This window comes from Fistularia commersonii, chromosome 6, assembly GCF_037954325.1.
Source record: "Fistularia commersonii isolate RoL2024-O1a breed Wild chromosome 6, RoL_Fcom_v1.0, whole genome shotgun sequence".
Taxonomy (NCBI): domain Eukaryota; kingdom Metazoa; phylum Chordata; class Actinopteri; order Syngnathiformes; family Fistulariidae; genus Fistularia; species Fistularia commersonii.
The window spans coordinates 20,914,565-20,937,970 of NC_141289.1; the positions used below are offsets into that span (position 1 = coordinate 20,914,565).

General features: G+C 43.4%; 2 protein-coding genes across 4 annotated transcripts; both read right to left on the bottom strand.

Moving 5' to 3' along the window:
- Positions 1 to 331: 331 nt before the first annotated feature.
- pcid2 (PCI domain containing 2) lies at positions 332 to 6,333 on the bottom strand. Of its 3 annotated transcripts, none has more exons than XM_086148660.1 (15): positions 6,238 to 6,333; positions 5,053 to 5,117; positions 4,185 to 4,274; positions 4,028 to 4,101; positions 3,883 to 3,948; positions 3,714 to 3,744; positions 3,517 to 3,571; positions 3,335 to 3,438; positions 3,008 to 3,083; positions 2,639 to 2,780; positions 1,969 to 2,069; positions 1,822 to 1,895; positions 1,584 to 1,709; positions 569 to 692; positions 332 to 492 (listed from the first exon to the last, which is right to left on the bottom strand). In XM_086148660.1, the coding sequence occupies exons 3-15, from the start codon at positions 4,205 to 4,207 to the stop codon at positions 403 to 405; spliced, it is 1,086 nt and encodes a 361-aa protein (XP_086004786.1). In that variant the 5' UTR covers positions 4,208 to 4,274; positions 5,053 to 5,117; positions 6,238 to 6,333; the 3' UTR covers positions 332 to 402. The 3 variants fall into 3 exon arrangements, with proteins under 3 accessions (XP_086004786.1, XP_086004785.1, XP_086004784.1); XM_086148659.1 differs by having other exon boundaries at positions 3,714 to 3,755; XM_086148658.1 differs by having other exon boundaries at positions 3,517 to 3,601; positions 3,714 to 3,755.
- Positions 6,334 to 7,153: 820 nt separating this feature from the next.
- tbx19 (T-box transcription factor 19) lies at positions 7,154 to 22,089 on the bottom strand. Its single transcript, XM_086148661.1, has 9 exons — positions 22,064 to 22,089; positions 20,635 to 20,894; positions 17,844 to 18,120; positions 11,855 to 11,989; positions 11,186 to 11,247; positions 11,017 to 11,075; positions 10,225 to 10,383; positions 8,005 to 8,131; positions 7,154 to 7,887 (listed from the first exon to the last, which is right to left on the bottom strand). The coding sequence occupies exons 2-9, from the start codon at positions 20,892 to 20,894 to the stop codon at positions 7,719 to 7,721; spliced, it is 1,248 nt and encodes a 415-aa protein (XP_086004787.1). The 5' UTR covers positions 22,064 to 22,089; the 3' UTR covers positions 7,154 to 7,718.
- Between the last annotated feature and the right edge of the window lie 1,317 nt (positions 22,090 to 23,406).

Sequence of the window (23,406 nt, forward strand, 5' to 3'; positions counted from 1 at the left end):
AAAAGGGGAAAACCAGAGGCAAATAAACATGATCATAATGCTGAGCAATATATTATGATAAAAATATAATCAACAACAAACACATTTATATGTGTGTTCTCATTTATACTACTTTGTAAAGACCTGCATGTTAACATATATAATTACATCACCACCCCAAAAGACAATCTCACAAAATATGATATAATAAAAGTAAATAATTGCATTATCCACCATAGAAATGATTTCAGCTCCTTCTGAAATGAAAACAACCAGCACCTCAAAGACTTCAGAAACCCCCAAAAAACACCCACGTGTCAAATGCAGCAGAGAAACACTCGCACAAACAACAGAGGTACAAACCAGCATGTTTTATTTACACAACTCGGTAAAAAAAGGTGGTGGTGCCGTGGAACGTCCAGACTATGAGACAGACGACAGAGGAGGGAAGGGATTCTGCTTACTGACCACAAGCTTCTGGTGCTGATGGGAGATGTAACCCTTAATGTGGCCCTGGAAGAAAACAGGCAATTTAGTTGCCGTCTGCGTGTGTGTGTGTGTGTGCGTGTGTGCGTGTGTGTTTCTTTACCATGTAGATGAGATTGGCCACAATACACTGAACCTCATCCAGGTCAATGCCGTCCACTTGCATCATCGTCAGGGCAACCAGGAAGGCATCCAGCGGCAGCTGGTGGGTCCTCAGCAGCAGGTACCTGAAGACGGGAGTGGGAGGTTTCCATCTCATCTCAAAGAAACGGTAAACTAACAGCGACCATTTCATATTCAACCATCATTTTTGAACCAATTCGATTTTGAAATTCAGATCCAGGAGGAGCTTTATCACTCATATGAAGCTCGACTCGTGAGCCGCTCCTCCTCCTTTCTAAGGTTAAAGCCCACCTCCTTGTAAATGAATCACATCGTAGCTCCATGTTTCCACAACTTTAGGCGTCATGAGCCTCTCAGAGAGTAATTATCTCCCAATGCAGAGAGCAGGCCTCCAGGAGCCCGTGCATGATGTTCTGCCTTCCCCAAACCTTGAAAAAAGCTTGGCTGTTGAGACGGCGGCCCAGGAAAACCAGCATGGACGGCTCAGTTACGGAGGCCGAATACCTGGAACCTATTTTGGGGCCCCGTAATGTCAACCCCCCCCCCCAGGGGACACCCAGAGGTAGACACAGACGGTCACACACCTTCTCCTGACCCACACATGGTCTGGACAAACAAACCCAAAGCTGCATTCAGATGGTGGTCTAAAGCTGTCGGACCTGTCAGAAACCCACAGCGGCCCTGATTCAACGGAAGCCCGGTCTGGTTTCATACCGACACTAGAATCCCGGTCACACACGAGTCCCGGGAGGGGCCTGATGTCTCGTGTACTTCAGCTCAAAAGCCAGGATACCCCACTGAACACGGCACACACTTTGCACAGTTTACCTTCAGTACTACCACAGTGTTCCTTTCTGAATGATGGCAGAAGAATGCAAGTTGTGACAGGACGGAGGCAAACACCATGGCATTACTCCGATGGATTTTGGTACGAGTGCCAAGCGGTAGCACCGAGTCCCGACAGCAAGCGCTGCAAAAGCCCCTCAAAAACTCACACTTTTTTGAAGAGGTTCCTGTAGGTGATGATCTTCAGCTTCTCCAGGATGAGGAAGATGCCGCAGCAAATGAAGAAGGTTTCATGTTTGGTCAAGGCCTCGTTTAGCAGCAGCAGGTTCCCTTCACTGACCAGAACACCAACACACACACACACACACACACACACACACACACACACACACACACACCATGAGGTCCACATTGCATGATGCTGCTCCCGTCCGAGGCGGCTCTTACCTCACAGCCTTGGTGACGTCGGCGAACTGCATGAGGTCGTACTTGCGGAGGAGCTGCAGCGTCGGCATGTGTCCCTGAAACGGAAGTACCAGCCTGACCGGGAGCTTCTGACTGCCGGCAAACGGGCTAGAATGGAAAGTTTCTGACCAGCAGCATCTTGACGGGCAGCAAGTAGATGAGGATCATCCTCTTGTTCTTCTGACTGGAGCGATGGCAGCGGTGGAAGGAATAGGACAGGAACTCCTCGGCTGCAGAGCAAAATGTGACCATACGTTCAAATTTGAAGAGTTAGATCGTCCGGATTTTTTCCTCCAGGACGGAGGATTTCAGCTGAATATACTGCCAAATCAAAATGCTATTTATATTGCCTATTTAGATTGAAAAGCTGGCTCACTTTTGGAATTTAGTTGTCAGTCAAAGACACATATATCACAGATAAAATTAGTTTTGTCTTTTTTTTTAAGTTATTAGAGGGTAATTGGAAGCCTCAGTTTGCAATAATTATGTATTTTTTTGCTGTGAACTTTTTTGTGCTAATTCTTTATTATAACAACACCTGCATCAATTAATTTTTGTCAATTATCAGTTTGTCAGACAAAAGTCCATGTACCGGATACAATTTTGAATAACATAAATTACATTGATTATCTAGTGATTCATCAAATTTGATCATACTGCAAAGTATTTTTCTGCAAACGACACTTGATGAGGACGAAGGTAATGAGGACGCTAAGGGAGGAAGATGAGGGAGGAAGATGAGGAGCCGCTTGTTAGAACGTGGTGGAAAGTGATGAGGGAGGAATGAAAGAGGAGGTACCGGGCTTGAAGTCGCTGTCGAACATGGCCTTGCAGCCCACATAGTACTTGTATGTGACCTTCTGGGCGAGGCTGTATTCATTCTTCAGGTTGGAGCTGTCGATGGCTCGGATCAGAGGCTTGCACAGGTGAAGCTTATTGATCTGTTGGCGACATCATCAAAACAACATCACGTCGGTGTCAAAACGATCGTGTTTGTGATTAACGATCGTATTCCAACATCTCAAACTATTCAGGCTTTGCTCGAAAAAATGCACGTGTAGACACATGATACATTTAATAAAATGTGCTATAATTGTTTTTTTTCATTTGGTTACTATTATCATCCGTGAATCATTCATCAGTCACAAGGAACTCGAGACAAACGGACCTTGAAATAGATCTTGAACAGCTGGTTGCTCAGGAACATCATACCCCATTTCTTTGAGTCTTTGATGCCAGCGCGACTGTGAGGACATGAATGGATGAAGAACGTTGGTCATTCAACACAAGACAAGACATCACAAACACTTGAGATCTGCTATTGACATGCCGCTAACTGTCCCTATTTTTCAAAGCAGGTGCCATAAGAGAGCCTCCTGAGTGCTTTGAAATGTTATCATACAGCAACTCTTTCTCTTTCCATTTGTGGATCATATCGAAAAATTAAAGTAGCACAGACGGTTTTCCTACGAAACAGCTTATTCCAGGTGCTCACTTGTCACTGGCACAAACCCGAAAGCAGCTCATCAGCTGCTCTGCTGCCTTTTCCAGCATCTCACTGGGCCGACCTTTGCCTTTCTTCTGGAGCTGCTGCTGCGCCTGTAAACGCACACAACCAGTCATCTACAGTCCACTGAGGTGATCCGCTAACTGGTTAAAATCGCAGAACCTACTGACATTGTTGGCGAAAATCCTGAGATCCAACGTGACCGAGAACATCACAGGAAGAGCCCTGGAATACAAGACGCTGCACTGACACGGGCTGCCCACAAGGAAAGAATGCTATCCAGCTCCAAGCGTCCCCTTATTTCTCTAAACAAGGCTAATGGCGTCACAAACCCCCACAGTTTATGCTGACAGGGATTAAAACTCACCAGTTTTCCTCCTTGTGGGACTGCAGAGCTCTTAGGAAGGACGTGACAGTCAAGGGAGTACTGGTTATCGATCAATAAATTATGCAGCGGGCTTGGATGAATCCGTTTGACAACGTGTGTGTGTGTGTGTGTGACTTGGTGGGTTGTGTAAGATCCTCTTAAAGGATATTGGACGACGATGGTCTGGAACTTGTAGGCTTCGATGAAGTCATGATTGTCCACTGCATAGATGCACCTGTCGTGTTACAAATAAATGAACGATGTACTTTGGAATACTGATCCCTGGGTTGACCAAGAAATAAATCCAGCCGTACCTGAGATGAGCAGCAACCATCTCATCGTACGGCGGCTCGAGAACCTGCTGACATTTATCCTCGGGGCTCGCCAACTGAAACACAAACGCACACGCAAACACATAGGTAAGGCTTAGCGCTCACAACGGTTTGGGGAACTGACGGGACAGATTGTGACCTGCAGCCGAGGATTAGCAACATGTGGGTGTTTGAAGGACAGCAGCTCCGCACAGACGGCCCCCTGGTGGTTGTCAATGGCTTCGTAAACCTGTCCAACAAAGCGGTTCTGTCAGTTAATAAACACATATGTCCCACGTTGTTTATTAACGGCCACTGAAACAAATGCATTTCTTATAGTTCTTCATCGCCCATCGTGTTTACACATGGCACAGTTTACGTTTTTTATTTCTTGGGATGAGAAGAGACAGCAGTTTTGTTGCATCGGCACAAGATGCCGCTGAAACCAGACTGTCTTTTTGTCAACTTACAGTGCAATTGGACTGTCTAAATTCTTTCTTCATCTTTTGTGAAACCCATGTTTTTCTGTGCGTAATAGGTGCTTCCCTCTTCACAAACCTGTCACACCGGCAACTCCCATTAAATTTAACATCACAAAAAGCTTTCACTGCTTCCACTGCCTTTAATACAAATCGAGTTTTCTGACATGGGAATAAAATGCCCATGAAAAATGAAAAATGACATTTTTTTTTCATGGGCCAAGCACAGCTTTGGCGTGCCGTCAATAACAAATCACTTTATGTTTCTCTACAGTCTCATTACGTTTGCAATCATAGGGTTTGTGAGTAGCTTCCCCCTGTCCTTTGCTCATATTTTGAAATATTCAGTTTGCAAGCAGTCGCTCAACTACTATTGAAAAATGGCTTTGGGTGAAGGGGTTTCATGATGCAGCAAACAACAGCCAAGTCACGCTAAAGCGCCGCATCTCAGGTTGTGGGTTCATAAAGTCAGATTAATATCCAACCTCACTAAAACCTGTTTTTTTTTCATTGTTCAATGACGTCTGACGAACAGAGGTCAGAGGTCACCTGCTGCAGGTACTGGTTGATGGTGATGTGAGCCATGGCACGGTCCGTCCTCCGCAATCTTCCACCTGGAAAATAGAAACAACAATGAAGCACTTATCAAAAAAGTTCAGAATTCATGAATGAAGCAAAATCTATCAAAATTCAAGATTTATATCTATTTTTTTAATCTTATTCTTGTGACTTACCTTGGGAATCTTTCTGATTTCTTCTATACATATCACACTTATTCTGACTATCATGATAAGAACTAAATGGCATTACTGAAGATAAGTACATTAATTCTAAAAAGTAAATGAGTGGGTATACAATTCAAAACATTGTTTTATAATATAGATAGGAACACTACAAACAAAATGGGGTTACAAAATCAAACCAAAATAAAACAAGACAGAAACTCAATGTTTAACAGCAGCAATGACAACAAGGACAAAACTAAACAAGAAATATTAACATACACTAATATACATCTATGACTGCACATGAAACGTCTATGGATGGGCAAAACGATGAGTTTTGTCTGCGGTGACTGTGATATAGAGAAAACAATAACTATCCATGAATGTCTAAGATAAAATACCCGCTTACATATCTCATTAAATAATTTGAACACTAGGAGTAAAAAATGACAATTTATGGTGAGTGTAATGAACTTGTTGAATATGAAGAATTAGGTGTTTGCAGACGAACTAGAATATTGATAAATATACACTTACTTACAATGAAAATGTCTCCACATTGAGATGTAAAAACTAATTTTCTATCGTACTTGGAAGCACTAATATATATGATTTTGAAGATATTAGTAGCAAAGAAAAGCCTCTGAATGCTATATTTTTTTTTTCTGAGCTTTGCACTCAGATCCCACTGCAAACCGGGATACAAGTGGGTGCAGATACTGTTTCGATCCATTTCTTGAATACCATCATTTCTCTTTTCCATTAACGCTTGATTTTAATGAGGTCAACTCATTAATTTTATAAAGATTATGTTCTAAAGAGCGATGATCCAGAGCTCTGGAGATTCGCAGCCCTTCGGCCACTTGTAACGGCACACTGGATGCTAACTGTTAGCATACGTTTCAAACGCTTCCACATTAAACTCAACGTCACATGAAATATTAAGAGTTACAAACAACAAGCCAAGAGCCGATACAATTATATCAAACTAATTTAAATATAAACTTACCCTCTAAAACGCCAATTTCATCGACGATTAAAATATCTGTCCATTCAATGAAAAACAGAAACAACGTCCGGGTTGCGACTATCTACTTCCGCTGGGAACTTCAAAATAAAAGATTTATCTCCAAATAAAGAAAACAAATAAATAAAATGTTTTCATATGTATTTGTGTGTGTGTGTGTGTGTGTGTGTGTGTGTGTGTGTGTGTGTGTGTGTGTGTGTAAAATATAAAATAAAGTATAAATTATTCTTAATTATATATACACACATACACATATATACATATAGGTAGGTAAACATACACACACACACACACACACACACACACACACACACACACACACACACACACACACACACACACATATAGTGTACCTTTAAAATAACAATTTCATCGACTATTTAAGTTTCTGTCCATTCAATGAAAAACAGAAACACTATCCGGGTTGCAAATAGCTACTTCCGCTATGAACTTCAAAATAAAAGATTTTACCTCCAAGTATTAAAAATATGAATAAATAAATACACACACTCACGTATATATATATATATATATATGTACTTAGTCTATAAGTATATATATTTATATATATATATATATTCAATTTAATAAAGCATCAATTATTATGAATTATACATGCACACACACACACACACACACACACACACACACAGAGAGAGCTACTGTATATATGTAGAAATTGCACAATGTGATGTTTAATTTCTCATATTTTTTTACATTTTATTCATTTGCTTATTTCAGACACAGAAAGACACTTGACAGCGACGCATGGCAGCAACAACCTGGAAAGGAATTACTTTTCAGAATGATTCATTTGGCTGAAAATCACAGAACCAAAGAGGTGATTGTGGATCGGGATCCAAAAAGCTCTCATTGCCGTTCTGTTGCTGACGTACGGTTTAAACACAGAAACAAATCCGTGGTTCTTCTACAAAGCAGAGTGTGTGACCACCTGATGGCACCAACACATCCCAGAACATTTTGGTCACAGGGGCAAATTTGATCACAATGAAGTAACATTGATAATAATTTTACGAATAACAAATAGAGCTACCAAACAAACGGCAGTCATTTTTTGAGAACAATGTTAGAAACCGGTTTGCCCAACCATTCTCACCACGGCAATTAATAAATAACGAATAATATACGATGGATTTGTGGCGCCGGTCGAACAAGTGATAATGAGTGATTGCTTGTAATACAGCGACCCTGTGGATTTTGTGCCTGATTGTTGATTGATTAATGGGAGTGAATTATTGGATCATTTACGTGATAAATTAGCGTGATGGTTTTCCAGCAGACGGGAAGTTTGAGGGATCAACATAATCAGTTTGTTTCTTTCGTTTTATGTTTTTAGTTGATGTTTAGTTATCAACAAGCCGGTGCGAACGATGAGCCGTGTTATCCATCACCGAGGTTGACCGGGTCAAAGTAGATCACGGATGTAGTTACTTCGTCCCTCCTCAGAAAGAGTGTGTCGGGCCCGGCGGCCACCCGGCTCCGGACACGCGAGCGTGACCTGACGGATGCATGAGGTTCTCGCTGCTGATGGCGGGTCCATGGAGGCTGGTACACGGGGAGCCGGAGGGACTGAGCTCGCTGCATCCAACGGGCCACAAACAGGGATACTGACTGACATGGGAATGCACACACACACACACACACACACACACACACACACATATCAAGGAATTATTTTGCTGATGCATTGTCAGATGTCAACAGAAGGCTGTGCAGCGAGAGCTTTACCTGGAGCTTGGAGGAGCAGGAGGAGGCTGTGAAGAAGAAGTGGTGCTACTCAGAGGCAGGGAGGTGGAGGAGGTGGAGGCCTGGTGAGGAGAGGAGCTGCTCCAACCTTCAGGCAACATCTGAACACCTTCAGATAGGCAAACTGACAGCACCATTATGAGAGCGTTCAGGAACCTACTGCTTCGGGTTCATTTAGAGGACATAAAATCAAGATGTTATATTTGTATCAAATGATACAAACGCTCACTATAAAAGGACTGCTATGAATAATTGCAAAATGACTTCTATTTTTCTCAAGTTTCATATGTTTGTTTGTGCACAACAGGTGATATTTAATGATTTATATCAGAAGCGTATGATTAGAAGAAGAAATACAAGCGGAATTGCACAAATGTATGTAACAAGAATGAATCTTTATCCCATCGTTGATCATGATGTGCATTGAGTCGTCTGAAGTACAAATAAACTGAAAGTTTAGATACAGCATGAACTCCAAATACACATCAGAAAAGAGAGTATGAGTGAGAAAAAGTATGTAATAGGTGTGTTTTAAGGAAAAGAGCTGTATAAAATTGTTTTTTATTGAATTTAGGCAAGTGCCAGTGGTTACATTCAATTTTCTTCCTTTCCTTTGGTCTTTTCCCTTCAGGGTCTCCACAGTCAATCCACCTTCTCCATCTCACCCTCTTCTCTGGATCCTCCTCTCTCACACCAGTGACCTTCATTTACTCTCACAACGTCCATAAATCTTCTCTTTGCTCTTCCTCTAGACCTCCACTTCCAGCATCCGTCTCCCAATATCTCCACTCTCTCTCCTCTGTCCATGATCCAACCATCTTTCTCTCCAAAACATCTACCATGTGTCGTCCCTCTGAGAGACTCATTCCTGGTCCTCGGAGAACCTCAGCATCTTCATGTCTGAGACCTCCAGCTCTGGAGGTCACTGAAACCCACATTATCAGAATCACAATCCAAAAAATGCCTCATAAATACCCCGGAGAGCTGGGCACCAGAAGCCTCCGATAACGGAGCAAACCCCCCCACCAGGATAACCTGGAGGTGCTGGGGAAATCTGTGATTTCCATACCGGGTTCAGAATCAGAATCGGAAAAATTTTATTTATCCCCGAGGGGCCGTTGGAAGGCAAATGGGAAGAATAAAAAAAAAAGAGAGAATTGTATAAATTAATAAATCTGAAGTAAAACTAACCCACAGGGTAAAGGAGGAGGTCTGGCTCCGGCGGGTCAGAAAGGGAGCGGAGGAGGGGAAGGGGGAGCAGGACGTGAAGACGAAAGGCGAGACGACGGGACCGAGAGTACGAACGGTGGGCCGACGTCCTGCAGAAGCTAAGCTCCTCAGCTGGCACGGGGTGCAGAGCCTCCTCACAGGTGCGGCAGCGGAAACTTCCGCAGACCTCGCCGACATCAAGGCAGGCGTACAAGCCGGCGGGCCGGGGTGGACGACAAATCCACTAAAAATCCACTACAAATCCACTAAACGCCACAGGAGGTCTTTCCTACCTGAGGCTATCAGACTTTTTAATTCCTCTTCCTTCAGCCGAAGGGAATCTTCAAATCTTTGTACTTTTTAAGACCTTAAAACACTTGACAGCCTTAAATTTGACACTTTATATTTTATTGTATTTCTTATTCTCCCTCCGTCCTACTATTATCTATTATTGTTATGTTTTGCTTGAAACTCAATTTCCTTTGGGATAAATAAAGTTGTTCTTATCTTATCTTATCTTATCTTATCTTATCTTATCTTATCTTATCTTATCTTATCTTATCTTATCAAATGACTGATGATGACGTTTGGCTCAGATACTCAAGGAAAAGGCAGCAGGCCGTGGAAATGTTGAGGTTCTCTTTGGGAGGAGCAAGGATAGATAGGATCAGGATTGAGTCCGGCACATGGGAGATGTTCAGGACTGAGGCGGTTTGGACACGGACAGAAGAGGGAGGATGAATATAATGAGAGAAGGATGCTGAGGTCAGACTGGAGGACGAGAAGGGATTTATAGACGTGGAGAAAGAAGACGTGAAGTTAGTTGGCGAGAGAGGAGAGGCTGACGATTGGCCGTGGTGACCTCAGAAAGGAAGAGCTGGAGGGAAAAGAAGTGTTTGCACAGGAGGGCGACACCGAGCTTGATTGTAAAAAAAAAAAATATTGGAGCAAAACATGCAAAAACATACTTATCAACCACAATGAACTCAATACCTGGGGGGTGCGAGCGATGCGGCAGGTAGGTCGGAGGGTAAGGCGAGTGTCGCCCGGGGTAACCGTGATGTTTATATCCGGGGTGATGATGCGATGTCAGCGGGAGGCCGCCGCCGTACGAGAAAGGACCGCCTCCTCCGGCCGAGCAAAGAGACCAGCCTGGAAACGCAGACGCAAACTTTACTCAGTCGTGCTGATCGGCGGCTCGCATTTCATTCATTCGACCGTCTCGCACAATCGCTTTAACGGAAAAAAAAACGTCCAATACGAGATATTTGTCCTTTTCGAATGTGACAAAACGTTGTAAATACAATAAAGTTTGACAAATTACAATATGGCCGACTGCAAACACAAATCAGAAGACTTTATTTGTCCCCAAGGGGCAATCGGGGGTAACTAAGTAGGTAAATACCATCATTTCCAGACTGGAAGCTGCTACTTTTTTTCCCACACTTTGAACGCTGCAGCTTAAACAGCAATGCGGCTAATTTATGGATTTATGGATTCATTTTATTCACCGGCCGTCTTACAGCCACTGTTTGGAAAACAACATTTCCAGTACGCATGTGTGGATGTTGCCGCTATGGATTTCATTAAAAGTTTAAAAAATGTTTGCGTGTAAATATCTCATGTTTCACGGTGGACACCTGCAGCTTAGAGACAAATACGGCCTTTATATGGACACATACATTTATTTAGGTATCTTTAGCCGGCTGCTATTCAGGTAGTCCGGAAGTGGCGGTAAGTAAGTAAATAAATAAAAACCATCGACCGAACAGTTTCCAGACTCACAGGGGTTGATCCCGACCCGGTTCTCAGCAGGCTCTCCTAAGGTCCGTCCGCCCGGGTTCCTGCGTACCGTAAAGATAAAGTCCTTGAGCTTGTAACATTAAAAGCTAAGCAACACCAAACATCCTGGTTTGGAATAAACACGGGTGATCGGGAAAGGCGGTTTCCGTACCTGTCCTTGGCGTCCAGGAAGGCTTTGGCGAAGGGATTGTACTTGATCTTCAAAGAGGTGATCTACACACACATCCACCCGCAATATGCACACACACATTGACAGACAAACAAATGGTTTATTCTTATTGTTCACTACAACCAGTTTATTTCATTTCCTCTATTTGTTGTTGGGGCTCATGTATACATACATGTCAACAAATCCTGGAACTTTTGTTTGCGATGGAAACAAACCAAAAACAGTTGAGTTTTGGTTTGTTTCCGTCCCGTCAGACTGAAGGGATTCGTTCGGAACCATAAAACCACCCAGAAGAATTACAGAATAACTTTTGTTGACCCTTGACGGGACCGTTTACAAATCCAAAGGTTGTGTTTGCCCGGCGGCCCGGGGCACTGAGATCGAAAACCATTTGATTATTTGTTTTGTTTTTGTGAATTCTGAACCGTTGTGTTCGAGTCCGTCCGTCCAAAACGGTACCGATGCAAACCTTTCTCCGTCATGGCTAATGATCGCCGTAGTGCTGTTTGCTCCTGCATGACGTTTATATTTTTTTCCTCTCCAAATTCAAATCCTTGCACAAATCTTTCACGTCTGGTTAAAGACAAATGTAATTCCATCCGGACTTGATTCTGAGGCTTTAGGTCGGTGCGGATCGGACTCACGGCGTACCTCTTCATTCTGGTAGGCCGTCACAGCGATGAACTGAGTCTCCTTGAAGGAAATGTTGGAAACCAGACGATGACGAGCGCCGACACACACGATGTGCAGCTGTGGTTCATATTTATGGAGGGAGTTCAGCATGATCTACGACATAAACACACACACACACACACACACATGGATATATATATATATATATATATAAACACACATCAATGTACGTCATGGTTTCTCTGTTAGACCATAATTGATTATATATAACAAGTCACAATATTAAAAAATAAAACAAATTAAAAAGAATATATATATTTATATATGTTACAATTTAGAGCAATATAAAATATGTATATACATCTCAAAAAATTAAAATTAGGAATATGACCAGAGCATCTGCGAAAAAAATACAGTCGATCCAATTGTTTTACATTCTATTCGTGGGGGGAATTCTTCAATAAAAGTAAAATTATAGTGGTAAAATAACACTATAACCCAATGAAGTAAACAACAATGTTTTTACCAAACAGTAGACAGGATGAGGGAAAATATAAAGTCATTTCAAACTTGCAAGTAAATTTTGCTTGACAATCAGTCTCTCCGGAGAAAATGACAGTGTGCTTTTTCTCTTTACATCATTTGAAATCAAAGGAAAATAAGGTTCCACTCATATATTTTATTTTTCAGGAATACCATCAATACCAAAATAAAAAAAATTAAATAATGCATGACAAATTCCTAAAACGCGTAATTCATTAGAAAGTGTTGAATTAAAGATTAACAGTTGATAGGATCCAGAGGTTTAAGACGCTGCATCGCGGCATCAAAGGGTCAGGAAGCTCACATGAATTTGGACTTTGAATATTTTGTGTTCATAAACGTACACTTTTAAACATCTTTCCCTCACATATCATAAAATGCTTTTGATTTCAGTGTCAAAATCAATTTTTTTTTTCCCTTTTATCAGTGCGGACCGAAGGCAAAAGATGATTTTGTCATGAAAAAAGTCAGTATCCTGTTATTCTCCCCTGTCTTTCTTCCGTCGTATAAAAACTTTCCAAACAATTTGGTAAAAGTTGTGTGTAGCCGGATGGAGAGCTGCCACCTTTGTCTTTCCAAACGTCCCTTTCATCCATCTGCCCCCCCACACTAACGAGCCCCAATTAACCAATCCCGGTCCTCAGACGACACACAAAAACAAACAGTTTTCTATTCAGATCGAGAGGCTTGCTTCACATCTGACCTCCGAGTCAGCGCGCATGTGTGTGTGTGTGTGTGTGTGTGTGTGTGCCCGCATGCTTCTCTGTGCGCGTGTGTGTTTTTGTATGAGTGTGTGCCCACATTAGCTGGAGTGTGTGTGGGTTCCTTTTGAATATAGTTTACCTCTTTCTGTCTCATCCACCTGAAGCATGATGGGTAAATTAATTTCCCAGTAAAAACATAATTACCATAATGCACAAATAAGCTGAGCAATTATTTCATTACGGCCGCGCTCTCTGTTCCAGCGCTGCATTACTGCCAGAGCGCGAGCATGTGTGTCTGCGAGTGTGTGTTTGGACAAGCGTAATGGGGTAAATATAAACAACATTATTGCCAATTTTGTAGTGCTGCATGAGAGAGACGGTGTGTGTGTGTGTGCGCGTGTGAGTGTGTGTGTCTGCGTGTCTGTGTGTGTGTGTGTGTGAGCAGCTCTCTACAGGAAGTGCATTAAACCGCCGCCGACCAATTAAGAGCTGTTTATCCTGTTCCCGTGGTTACGAGGGGGCGAGCAGGTGAAGTGAGCAAGAAGAGCCACTGAAGTGGATTATTAGAGGTGGCGGTCGCTCGCCCACTCAGCAGAGAAAGAGAGAAAGGGAGGGAGACGGACGGACGGTGGACGGACGGACGGTGGACGGACGGCCAGAATCCTGGACGTGAAGTCCGCTGTCCCACCAGAGGACCGAGAGTTCCAACAAAAAAAAAGCTTGAGGGGAACCCAACTCTGCCTTCCCTGGAGTCGGAACTCTCCATCCCTTTTCCCCAAAATGGAAAAGTCTGTCGGTCCGACACCTGACACTAGAAAATCCTACCCACTCCAAATGCCACGGAGGACCTGTGTGGGATCTGCCGGTACCTTGGTGGCTTCTGAGACCAGGCAAAACATCTCCCACTTCTGGAGTGTCATCTCAGAAACCAACGAGGCCTGAGGAGACGCCTAACCCGACTCGACGGTGGCCATCTCGTCCCCGTGCCAGGTTCCTACAATACTGACGAGAAGAATGAAACAACAAACACTGAATCCATCTGGACATAGAAGCTGCCCCCAAAAGACAAGAACAACAACACACATGACGCTATCTCGGTCCGGGAGAAGAGCAAAGAAAGTTCCAGAGGGGGAGAGAGGAATGGAGGACGGTTGCAGGAGGTCGCAGAGCAACGTCAAAAGAAACTTTTGGGGATCTGAAAAAGCTTTCATCGGCTCCGAGCTCTCCTCTGACCGGGAAAGAACCCGACACAAAACAACCCGACGCTGCTCCGAAGCCCCTTCTGGAACCCCAAATCCCCCCGAGCTGCCCGTCCCACCCCTTCAGGATCCAGATCGCATTGATCGGGCCGGCGCCTGCAGGTCCGGACCTCCACCGCACATCCTGGACCTGCGGACCACCCTGGTGGGCGAGGACAGGGGATTCTGATCCAGCAGGGTGGAGCTCCGGGGTGGAATCATCTGAATTCAGTCCTTTTTCACCCGCTCTGCCGCAGACGTGTCTCACAATATGGTCTTCAGCCCATTGCATCAGGTTCAATATGGACAGGAAGCAAAGGTCTTGGAGATGCTTCAGGACGGCATCGTCTGCTGCCACCACAGCATTGAGGGTGAAATAAGAGAAACACTGACGGATTTCTGTATGACATGCAGGGATTGTTCCTTAAAACCTTATTTGACTCAATGCCTGGGGGTTTCTTCTTCTGATGGAGAAACCGAGGGAAGAGGAGGACCAGGATGGAGAAGAACACTCACTTCTTCTTCTTCTTCTTTCGGCTTTTCCCTTCAAGTGTCGCCACAGAGAGTTAACCTTCTCCATCTAACCCTATTCTCTGGATCCTCCTCTCTCACACCAACTACCTTCATATCTTCTCTCACTCCGTCCATAAATCTTCTCTTTGGTCTTCCTCCAGACCTCTTGCCTGGCAGCTCCAATTCCAGCATCCGTCTACCAATATATTCTCTATGACCCAACCATCTCAGTCTGGCTTCTCTGACCTTCTCTCCAAAACATCTAACATGTGCTGTTCCTCTGATAGACTCATTCCTGATCCTCTCCATCCTGGTCACTCCCAAAGAGAACCTCAACATCCTTCACTCACACAATGCAGGAATTCTTTTTAACAGTGGAGGGGATCGTCACACACACACACACACACACACACACACACACACACACACACACACACACACACACACACTCAAACAGGAGAAACTTTCACTTTCAGTGTCTCATGTGCAACATCTGCACATGTTTAGTATTTATCTGTTTTCATTTGAGTGTGTTCCTCTGTTTTGCTCTTGTATATAGTTTGGCTCAGCTCTTCATTATTTAGCATTAGTTCTGAATATTTGTTTGTGTGTGTGTGTGTGTGTGTGAAGGGGGGGGACAAAAAAAAAGAGGATGAATGACTTTTTTTCTCTTTCTTCCAGAATGAGGTGACACAGTAAATGGGATCCCTGGAGATGCTTCTCCAGCTCCTTTGGGTTCTACTCTACCTTCTCTACTGTATCTACTGTAAAATCCACGACAGACATCCAATTGTGACGTCACAAAAGCCTGGCTGAAGACACAAGCGCTGAAATAAAGTCCTTTGGAAAGATATTTACAACTGTGAGAACTTGAAAGAGCTTCTTGTTCCCGAGGGAGTCATTTCATTATCTTATAAAACTAAAAAGCAATTTGTGTTTTTTTTCTTTATTTCTGTCTGAAGCCCACGTGCATTCCCCTCTCCACCAAAAGCTCCGTCACTCTGCCGTAAAAGTCCTCCTTGTTTTCTTTTATTTGGAGGGACAGCAGTCACTCACACCTGCTAACTCACATTCGCCCCCTGCAGGTGAGGCACAGTTATTGCCAGCCTCACCTCACCACTTTTCTCTACGGTTTATTTTCCCATCAGCGAGAATAATTTTATCACACACTGACGCTAAAGACATAACGCAGCTTGTAGAAGGCGGTGGCGTGTATAATAACATAATAAGTCTTTTTGCAAACATTCTATAGGGGACATGCTGGGAAACAGAAAGGATCGCAGTTTGTGAGGGAGTTCGAGTGCGGACGTTGGCTTACATTTGATCAGGAAATGAGTGACTTTGTTCTTGAGAACATTTAAAACATAATTGGAATCATACAGAACATACATTTATATATCAGATCGGTGGAAAAATGTGAATATTTATCTTACATTATCACTTTTGTTTTGTTTTTTCGTGACAGCACGACACAGGATAAAGAGCTATGCGTCCTTTTAATGACAAGACATATCTGATCTTAGGAAAGTCTGTGAGGTGGAACGAGCGACTCTGTGGTTGGAAGATGGAAAGAAAGACTTCTGTCAAAAAACACAAAGGCTCCAAACTCTGAAAATGAATTTATGGGAAAAATGACCGAGACTCGCTGGTCAGATCATCAGAATTTCTCTCTTGTTTAAGTGTTCCAAGTCAAAAATAAATCATAGTGGATCCCGAGTACACAGGAGACCACACACACGCGCACACACACACACACACACACACACACACACACACACACACACACACACACACACACACATTAGGAAAAACAGATTAGATCAAGCAGGTTAAATTCATGTATAAAGTATCTGTAGGAATGAATGAGGTGCAGGAAGGGGATGCAGGAGAGGCCGGGCTTCACTTGACAATTTTGGAAAGAAAACATTAAAAAAAAGAAATATGTGGTTATATTTATCAGCAATTTGCACTAGAAAGGTATTTTTTAACTGAAAGACAACAAGAACATCTTTAATTGAGTTATCAATGTGTTTGTCCAAAAGGAGCAGCACATGGACTTCATTATTAGTAAAGGAAAGACCATAACAACTTAATATACAATAATGTAAAATAACTTAACATAATAATTTTATCATAAAATGTGCTTTTTTTTTGCGCTACCGTTTGTATGTGTGAAGAAAGCTGATATGAGATTTTAAACACAAGTGAAGAAGCTCCTCTCTATGCTTGTAATTATGATTGTGATGAAGTCCTTGCCTCGCCGGCCATCAGCCTCAGCACACCTCACTGGTACCGACCCATTTTTTGAAGAAAACTGCTGCTATTTGGGGTTAAATCAGCCGACAGAACAAGTGCTGGTTCAGTAACGTAACCGCTGGATTTAATTCTGCTCTTCAGCAGGAGTGGTCGTGCTACGTCCACAACCTCGAACAAGCCGACGTTCACATTTCGACCGGACAATGAAAGCAGCTCGTGAATCAGACGCGGCGCTCGTACGAAACGCTGAGTGTGAAGCATTAGTGCTCGCCGGTTCGGCTTCGTGGGATTTTTATTCTAAGAATAATGACACGATCTGAAAAATTGCAGCGACGTTTAATCCGGCCATTATATACTGCTCAAAAAAAAAAAATGGAACACTTGAAGAACACAATGTAACTCCAAGTCAATCCCACTTGTGTGAAATCATAGTGTCCACTCAGGAAGCAACACAGATTCATTTGGACTTGTTTTAAGGACATTACATCAAAGTTGGATCAGCCTGGAGTTTGTTTTTACACTTTAATTTGGAGTGTGATTCCTAATCCAGACCTCCATGGGTTGATACAATTGATTTCCATGGATCATTTTGGTGTGATTTTGTTGTCAGCACATTCAAGTGTGTAAAGAGCAAAGTATTTCATAAGAATATTTCATTCATTTAGATCTAGGATGTGTTTTTTAAGTGTTCCCTTTATTTTTTTGAGCAGTGTATGTTTGCGTGTTTGAAGTGTTTTACCGTCTGGTTCATACCTGTCCTCCTCCATTGACCTTGTTGGTGAGTTTGACTTTATTGAAAGTCACCGCCGCCTTCATCCAATGAGCTCCAAAATTGGGCGAGTCCGGGTGGATGTAGATGCCTCCGTGACCCCGGCCTTCTCCGCGAGCCTCCGCCCGGCCCGCCGCCACCCATTCACCGTTGACAAACTTCCAGCGGCAACCATCTGCGGGAATGAAGTCCAGCAGGAAGGAGTACATGGAGCTCGGGTCAAGACCGGATACGCTGACCTTTAGCACCGGAAACATCCGCCTGAACACACAAAAGGTCATTTTTCACATGGAAAATCAAATCCTCAAATAATCTGCTCAGTTGTGTATTTAAATGCTTTTTCTGACGATCACGAATTGATTAAACTCTTCAGATAAGTTCGGCCAGGATCCATCCCGGAAGAATCCAGTTCACCGAACGACGATTGAGACAAAAAGGGACAAATAGGATTTTATATATGGTACGTGTAGTGAGAGCAGACAACAGGTAGAGGAACATCTAGAGAGGTGGAGGTATGCTCTGGAAAGGAGAGGAATGAAATTAGTCGCAGCAAGACAGAATATATGTGTGTGAATGAGAGGAACTCGGGTGGAACGGTGAGGCTACAGGGAGTGGAGATCAAGAAGCTGGAGGATTTCAGGTACTTAGGGTCAACAGTCCAGAGCGTAGGAGAGGGTGGAGAAGAAGTGAAGAGACGGTCCAAGCAGGTTGGAATGGGTGGAGAAAAGTGTCAGGGGTACCAAGAGATAGAAGAACATCAGCCAGAATAAAAGGAAAGGTGTACAAGACAGTGGTGAGACCAGAGATGATGTTTGGACTAGAAACTGTTCCAATGACCAAAAGACAGCAGGCAGAACGAGAGGTTGCAGAGATGAAGATGTTGAGGTTCTCTTTGGGAGTGACCAGGATGGAGAGGATCAGGAATGAGTCCATCGGAGGAACGGCACATGTTAGATGTTTTGGAGAGAAGGTCAGAGAAGCCAGACTGAGACTGTCGGGTCATGGACAGAGGAGGGATGGAGAATATATTGGTAGACGGATGCTGGAGTTGGAGCTGCCAGGCAAGAGGTCTGGAGGAAGACCAAAGAGAAGATTTATGGACGTCGTGAGAGAAGATATGAAGGTAGTTGGTGTGAGAGAGGAGGATCCAGAGAATTGGGTTAGATGGAGACAGTTGACTCGCCGTGGCGACACCTGAAGGGAAAAGCCGAAAGAAGAAGAAGATATTTGGTACGTGTTCCTTCGTAGCGGCGATGGTCTCAGGTGACATCAAGCAATGTGTTCCGTGGACGAACAGAAGCCTTGAGTCCACCAGCTCTGCCGGATTAGGCTGCACTTCCAAATCTCCCTGCGCTCAGGACCGGCTTCTCTGTGAGAAGAAACCTCCCGAGCCTCGGGGAGTCGATTTATCACCCGACTCCGGCCGGCCGTCGAGCGGCGGGGCTTCCGAGTTCCGGACCTTGACAGGAGACACTTCGTCTGAGCCGCCTTGACCACCGTGTTCTCAGCGGGGAGAAGAACTGAGCGAGCATCCGACTATCACCGCTCATGGAAACGGGCGTCAGCTCCCACAAATAGGTCTGCATCTCCAGCATGAAGCGGGGAAACGGGCAAAATGCTTTGCGGAGGTGGAATCGAAGCCTGATGACCAGGCCAGGTGACGCCTCACGTATTCCACTCCAGGAATGCCACCTTTTCTGGGCTGAGGTTCTTGTGAACCTACTGTTTATGAAGATATCCTTCATCCTTCCGGAGCGGTGGTTCTCAGCCTGGGTCGTATCGAACCCCGGGGGTTCGGCGAAGGTCGAGACACGCGGCGACCCATGGGATAGGTGATGACGCGCCTCGCTCGGCCGCCACCGGCCACAGGTGAGCGCTGGACGAGGCTTGGACGATCTGCACGATCTGCAGGATCTCTTTCTTATTGTTTTTAATCCCCACATACTGATGATGTCAAGCCAAAAAAGCAAGTGGTCGGACAAATATGTACGATATGGATTGACATGTATGACGGAACCTGATGGGAGACGGTGTCCTAACCGCATGATTTGCACTGGCGAGTTGAGCAATTCTAGTCTGGCACCGGCTTATCTTTGCAAACCATCTTTTTCGAGGATGTTAAAAAGAAGAAAAGGAACAGACTTTGTTGCCAAAATGACATGAGCGTGGCTCTTGCAAGGTGAAGCCGTGCATTTCTGATCTGCTCCCTCCAAGGCAGCAGCAGACTTCTAACAGGTTTGCAGTAAATATTCATCATTAAGGTTTTGTTTCTGTGTGAAATCAGGTTTTGCTGCTTTTATTCTTTGAACTCGGTAGAGAACTCGGTAGAATTTGTTGAATTTTGAAAAAAATGACATTTTATTTTCCCAATAAAGGTGAATGCGCGTTCAGGACCTCCGACAGGGTCAAGAACCGCTGGTCCAGACCGAGCGCTAAAAAAGAGCTTCTTTTCACAATAACAAGTGAAATACATCGGATTGACGGATTTTGGCTGCATTTTCAAATTCTCTCTGTCTGCCTCCACTGCTCAGCGGCAGGGTTGGTGGAGGTTTGCTGGAGTCCTTGTAGGCCTTACATGGGACTCCGCCGGTCAGCCACTCCCTTCCAGGTGGAATCTCATGACCAAAATGGTCTGTTTATGTTCAGCAGAGGTTCTAATGCATCAACGAGTTGCGCAGAACAGCCTCACGGCGAAGATAAAATAAAAAATTCTTTTCATCGTGGCCTGATTTGAGTCCGACAGAGCTTTTCTAGCATAAAGACGGCGGCGCTCACCGTCCGTTCTTTGTGACGATCATCTCGTTGGTGATGTGTTGGAACTTCCTCCACAGCTCGGCGTCCTCCAGCGTCACCCGCAGCTCCCGCTCCGTGGGATCTCCCTTTTCCCGGCCGGCCTGCAGCTCGCTCTCCACGGCGCTCAGCAGGCGTGATATGCAGTGCTCGGCCAAGCCGGGGCTGCCCCTTCCCCCGCCGCCGGCCCGGTCTAATGACGGCGCGCCAGACTCCCCGTCCTCCTGCCGTCCCTCCACCTTCATCTGTGAAAATCACATCCAAAAATAAGCGGTTCAAGCGTCTGCTCACCACCTTTCTCAACAATTATCGTTCTGTTCTGATAATGAAGTGGTTTTATAAGAATTCTCGATCAAATCAAAACTTCTTTTGGGTTTCCAGACTGACGACGTTGTGAGAAGTGTTCTGGTGTTAAGGCCAAAAGTCTTGAGTCTGCAGTTGAGGGTTTATTTTGGAACAAACCAGTGCACGAGAAAGAAACTCCAACACAGAGCCAATTCAAACGCTGGCTTATTGTGAACTTGGGCTCCAGAATATGAAGGAGCTGCAGAAGAACTTTGCTGTGTGATGAAGTTTGGTGAAGTCATGCGTTTGCTTCTTTTGTCGCTTCACGTTACTCGTACACACCCGACTTTATCAGTTTCAACCGTAATCCATGACCGGCTTGGTACTTTTCTCAGAAAACGCTCGAGCTGATTCTTCATTTGTTGTTGTTTTTTTCTTTGGCTTCTGAGTTGGAAAATTCCTTTTTAAGTCCAAATTGTGTCTGGCAGAATAATATAAAGTTCATTTCTTAATTTCAATATTCATTACAGTTTTGTATTTTAGATTTATCATTTGGATAAGAACACGAGTGACTGTGGCACATCATTTATCTAATATTACACTAATTTGAAGAAAAAGATCTCTTGATATAATTCTTTGCAAATGTATGTGAACACATTCGCTGTCAACAGTATTTGTTGAATTCTCCCAATTTCTTCTTTTCTAATATGCTATTTTCCTTCACATGCAAATATTTCAAAATGTAGAAAGATTTTTTTTTGAAAACCACAAAGTCATCTGTAATTTCAGTTAGTCCATAATTTGTTGTTTCATAGAAATATTGGAGTTCTAAATAAAAATGACCTTACATGTCAAATTAAAGAGTTTAAACATAAAAAGTTTTGGAAATCAACAGCGTGAAGAAACTTTGTTCACTGCTCACGTTACACATTTAGCATTTTTATCTCTGGTATTTGTGATAATTATTAATTCATAATTCCACTGAGTTGAGGTATTACAATTATCAATGACAGAGATATAAAAAAATCTCCTTTTCATCAGAAAGATTTCTGAAAAATAATTTGCATGACTGAATAAGTTTGAAAAATGTATATATATATATATATATATATATATATAAAACACTCACCTGTCACAAAAGGCTGGTTCTACGAAGGAAATAATCCAGAAAGTGTTGACAGTGAGTTAATAGTGGTTAATGATAGTTAATGATAGTAAAGGAGTCATCTGCTGGTGATGTGAGGCTGTTTAGGCTCAGACTGAAACACCAGCAACCTCAAGCAAGGAAGAGCCTCTTTCTCTCTCTCTCTCCATCCGTCCGTCCATCCGAGGGTTTGCCTGCTCGCTAAGTGATCTTCACACAAAAATATTAGATATTAAATACCTTTATAGCGCACAATTCTTTGCTTTGTATCGAGTGAAGATTTTGACCTCTTCATCTAATGGGAAGAAAAACATTTTTACAATGAAAGATGATGTATTACGTCCCGATAGCACAAATATTCAATTCGGTTCAGATCAGAACTTTTTTTTTTTTTTTAAAAGGACAAAGAAATGTTCCACAATGAATCAGTGCTTTGGTGCATAAATACACATTGGTGCACTTTTGTGAGATACTTCCTATGGTTTGATTTGACTGATAGAATATTGACAATTCAATAAATGCAACATCTCAGGGAAGGCGAAATAATGTGAACTGAGTTGTTGGCTCTTTATTTCAGTTGTGATGAAGAAAAAGACATTTAAACAGTAAAAACCTGTTTAAAGGGGGGTTAAACTCAGGGAATTTAAAACACAGCTTTCACAGAGGTGTGTTTTTGACTGGAGTTTGAGTTTAAACATTTAAAAAGCCAGATTTCCAACTTTGTAGGACAGAAGCGGGAGTTTAAATGTCAGACAAGCCTGTTGGAGATAAAGACAGCGTGAAATGAAGAGCTGGAACATCTGGAGACACTCGATATCCCTTGCTTGTTTGTGTGTGTGCGCATTTTAATCAACTGCCAGATTACAGGATTTAGACCCGTAAAAGGCAGAAAGAGAAGTGAAAACCCCTGCAGGTAACAATCAGTGTGTGCGGGAAGTCAAGCGCACACACACTTTTCAGTGGAAATGAGGAAATTAGCTGCCGGAAGAAAAGGCGTTAAATATCAACCTTAAAATTGCAAAAACTAAAAAGTGTAAGTGAGTTTATTGAGACAATTAGCCAGCTGATTTTTCCTAATCTGCTGGTTACAAAACCCTCCAGCATGAACCCTTTGAATAAGAACCAGCAGCAACAATAAAAAGGCTCGGGAGTATATGAAGTGTTTCTGCAGAGAACTAATGTAAATTATTGGTTCGTGCTCTTTTCTTGCACCAGCAGAGTTCAAATAACAAGTTTACTTCAAGTCCAGACATAGAGGGCCGGTTCTGGGAGTCCCAGCGAAGCGACACAAAAGCCTCAGCACGTTGGAAAGTAAGGCAGGTAAGGAG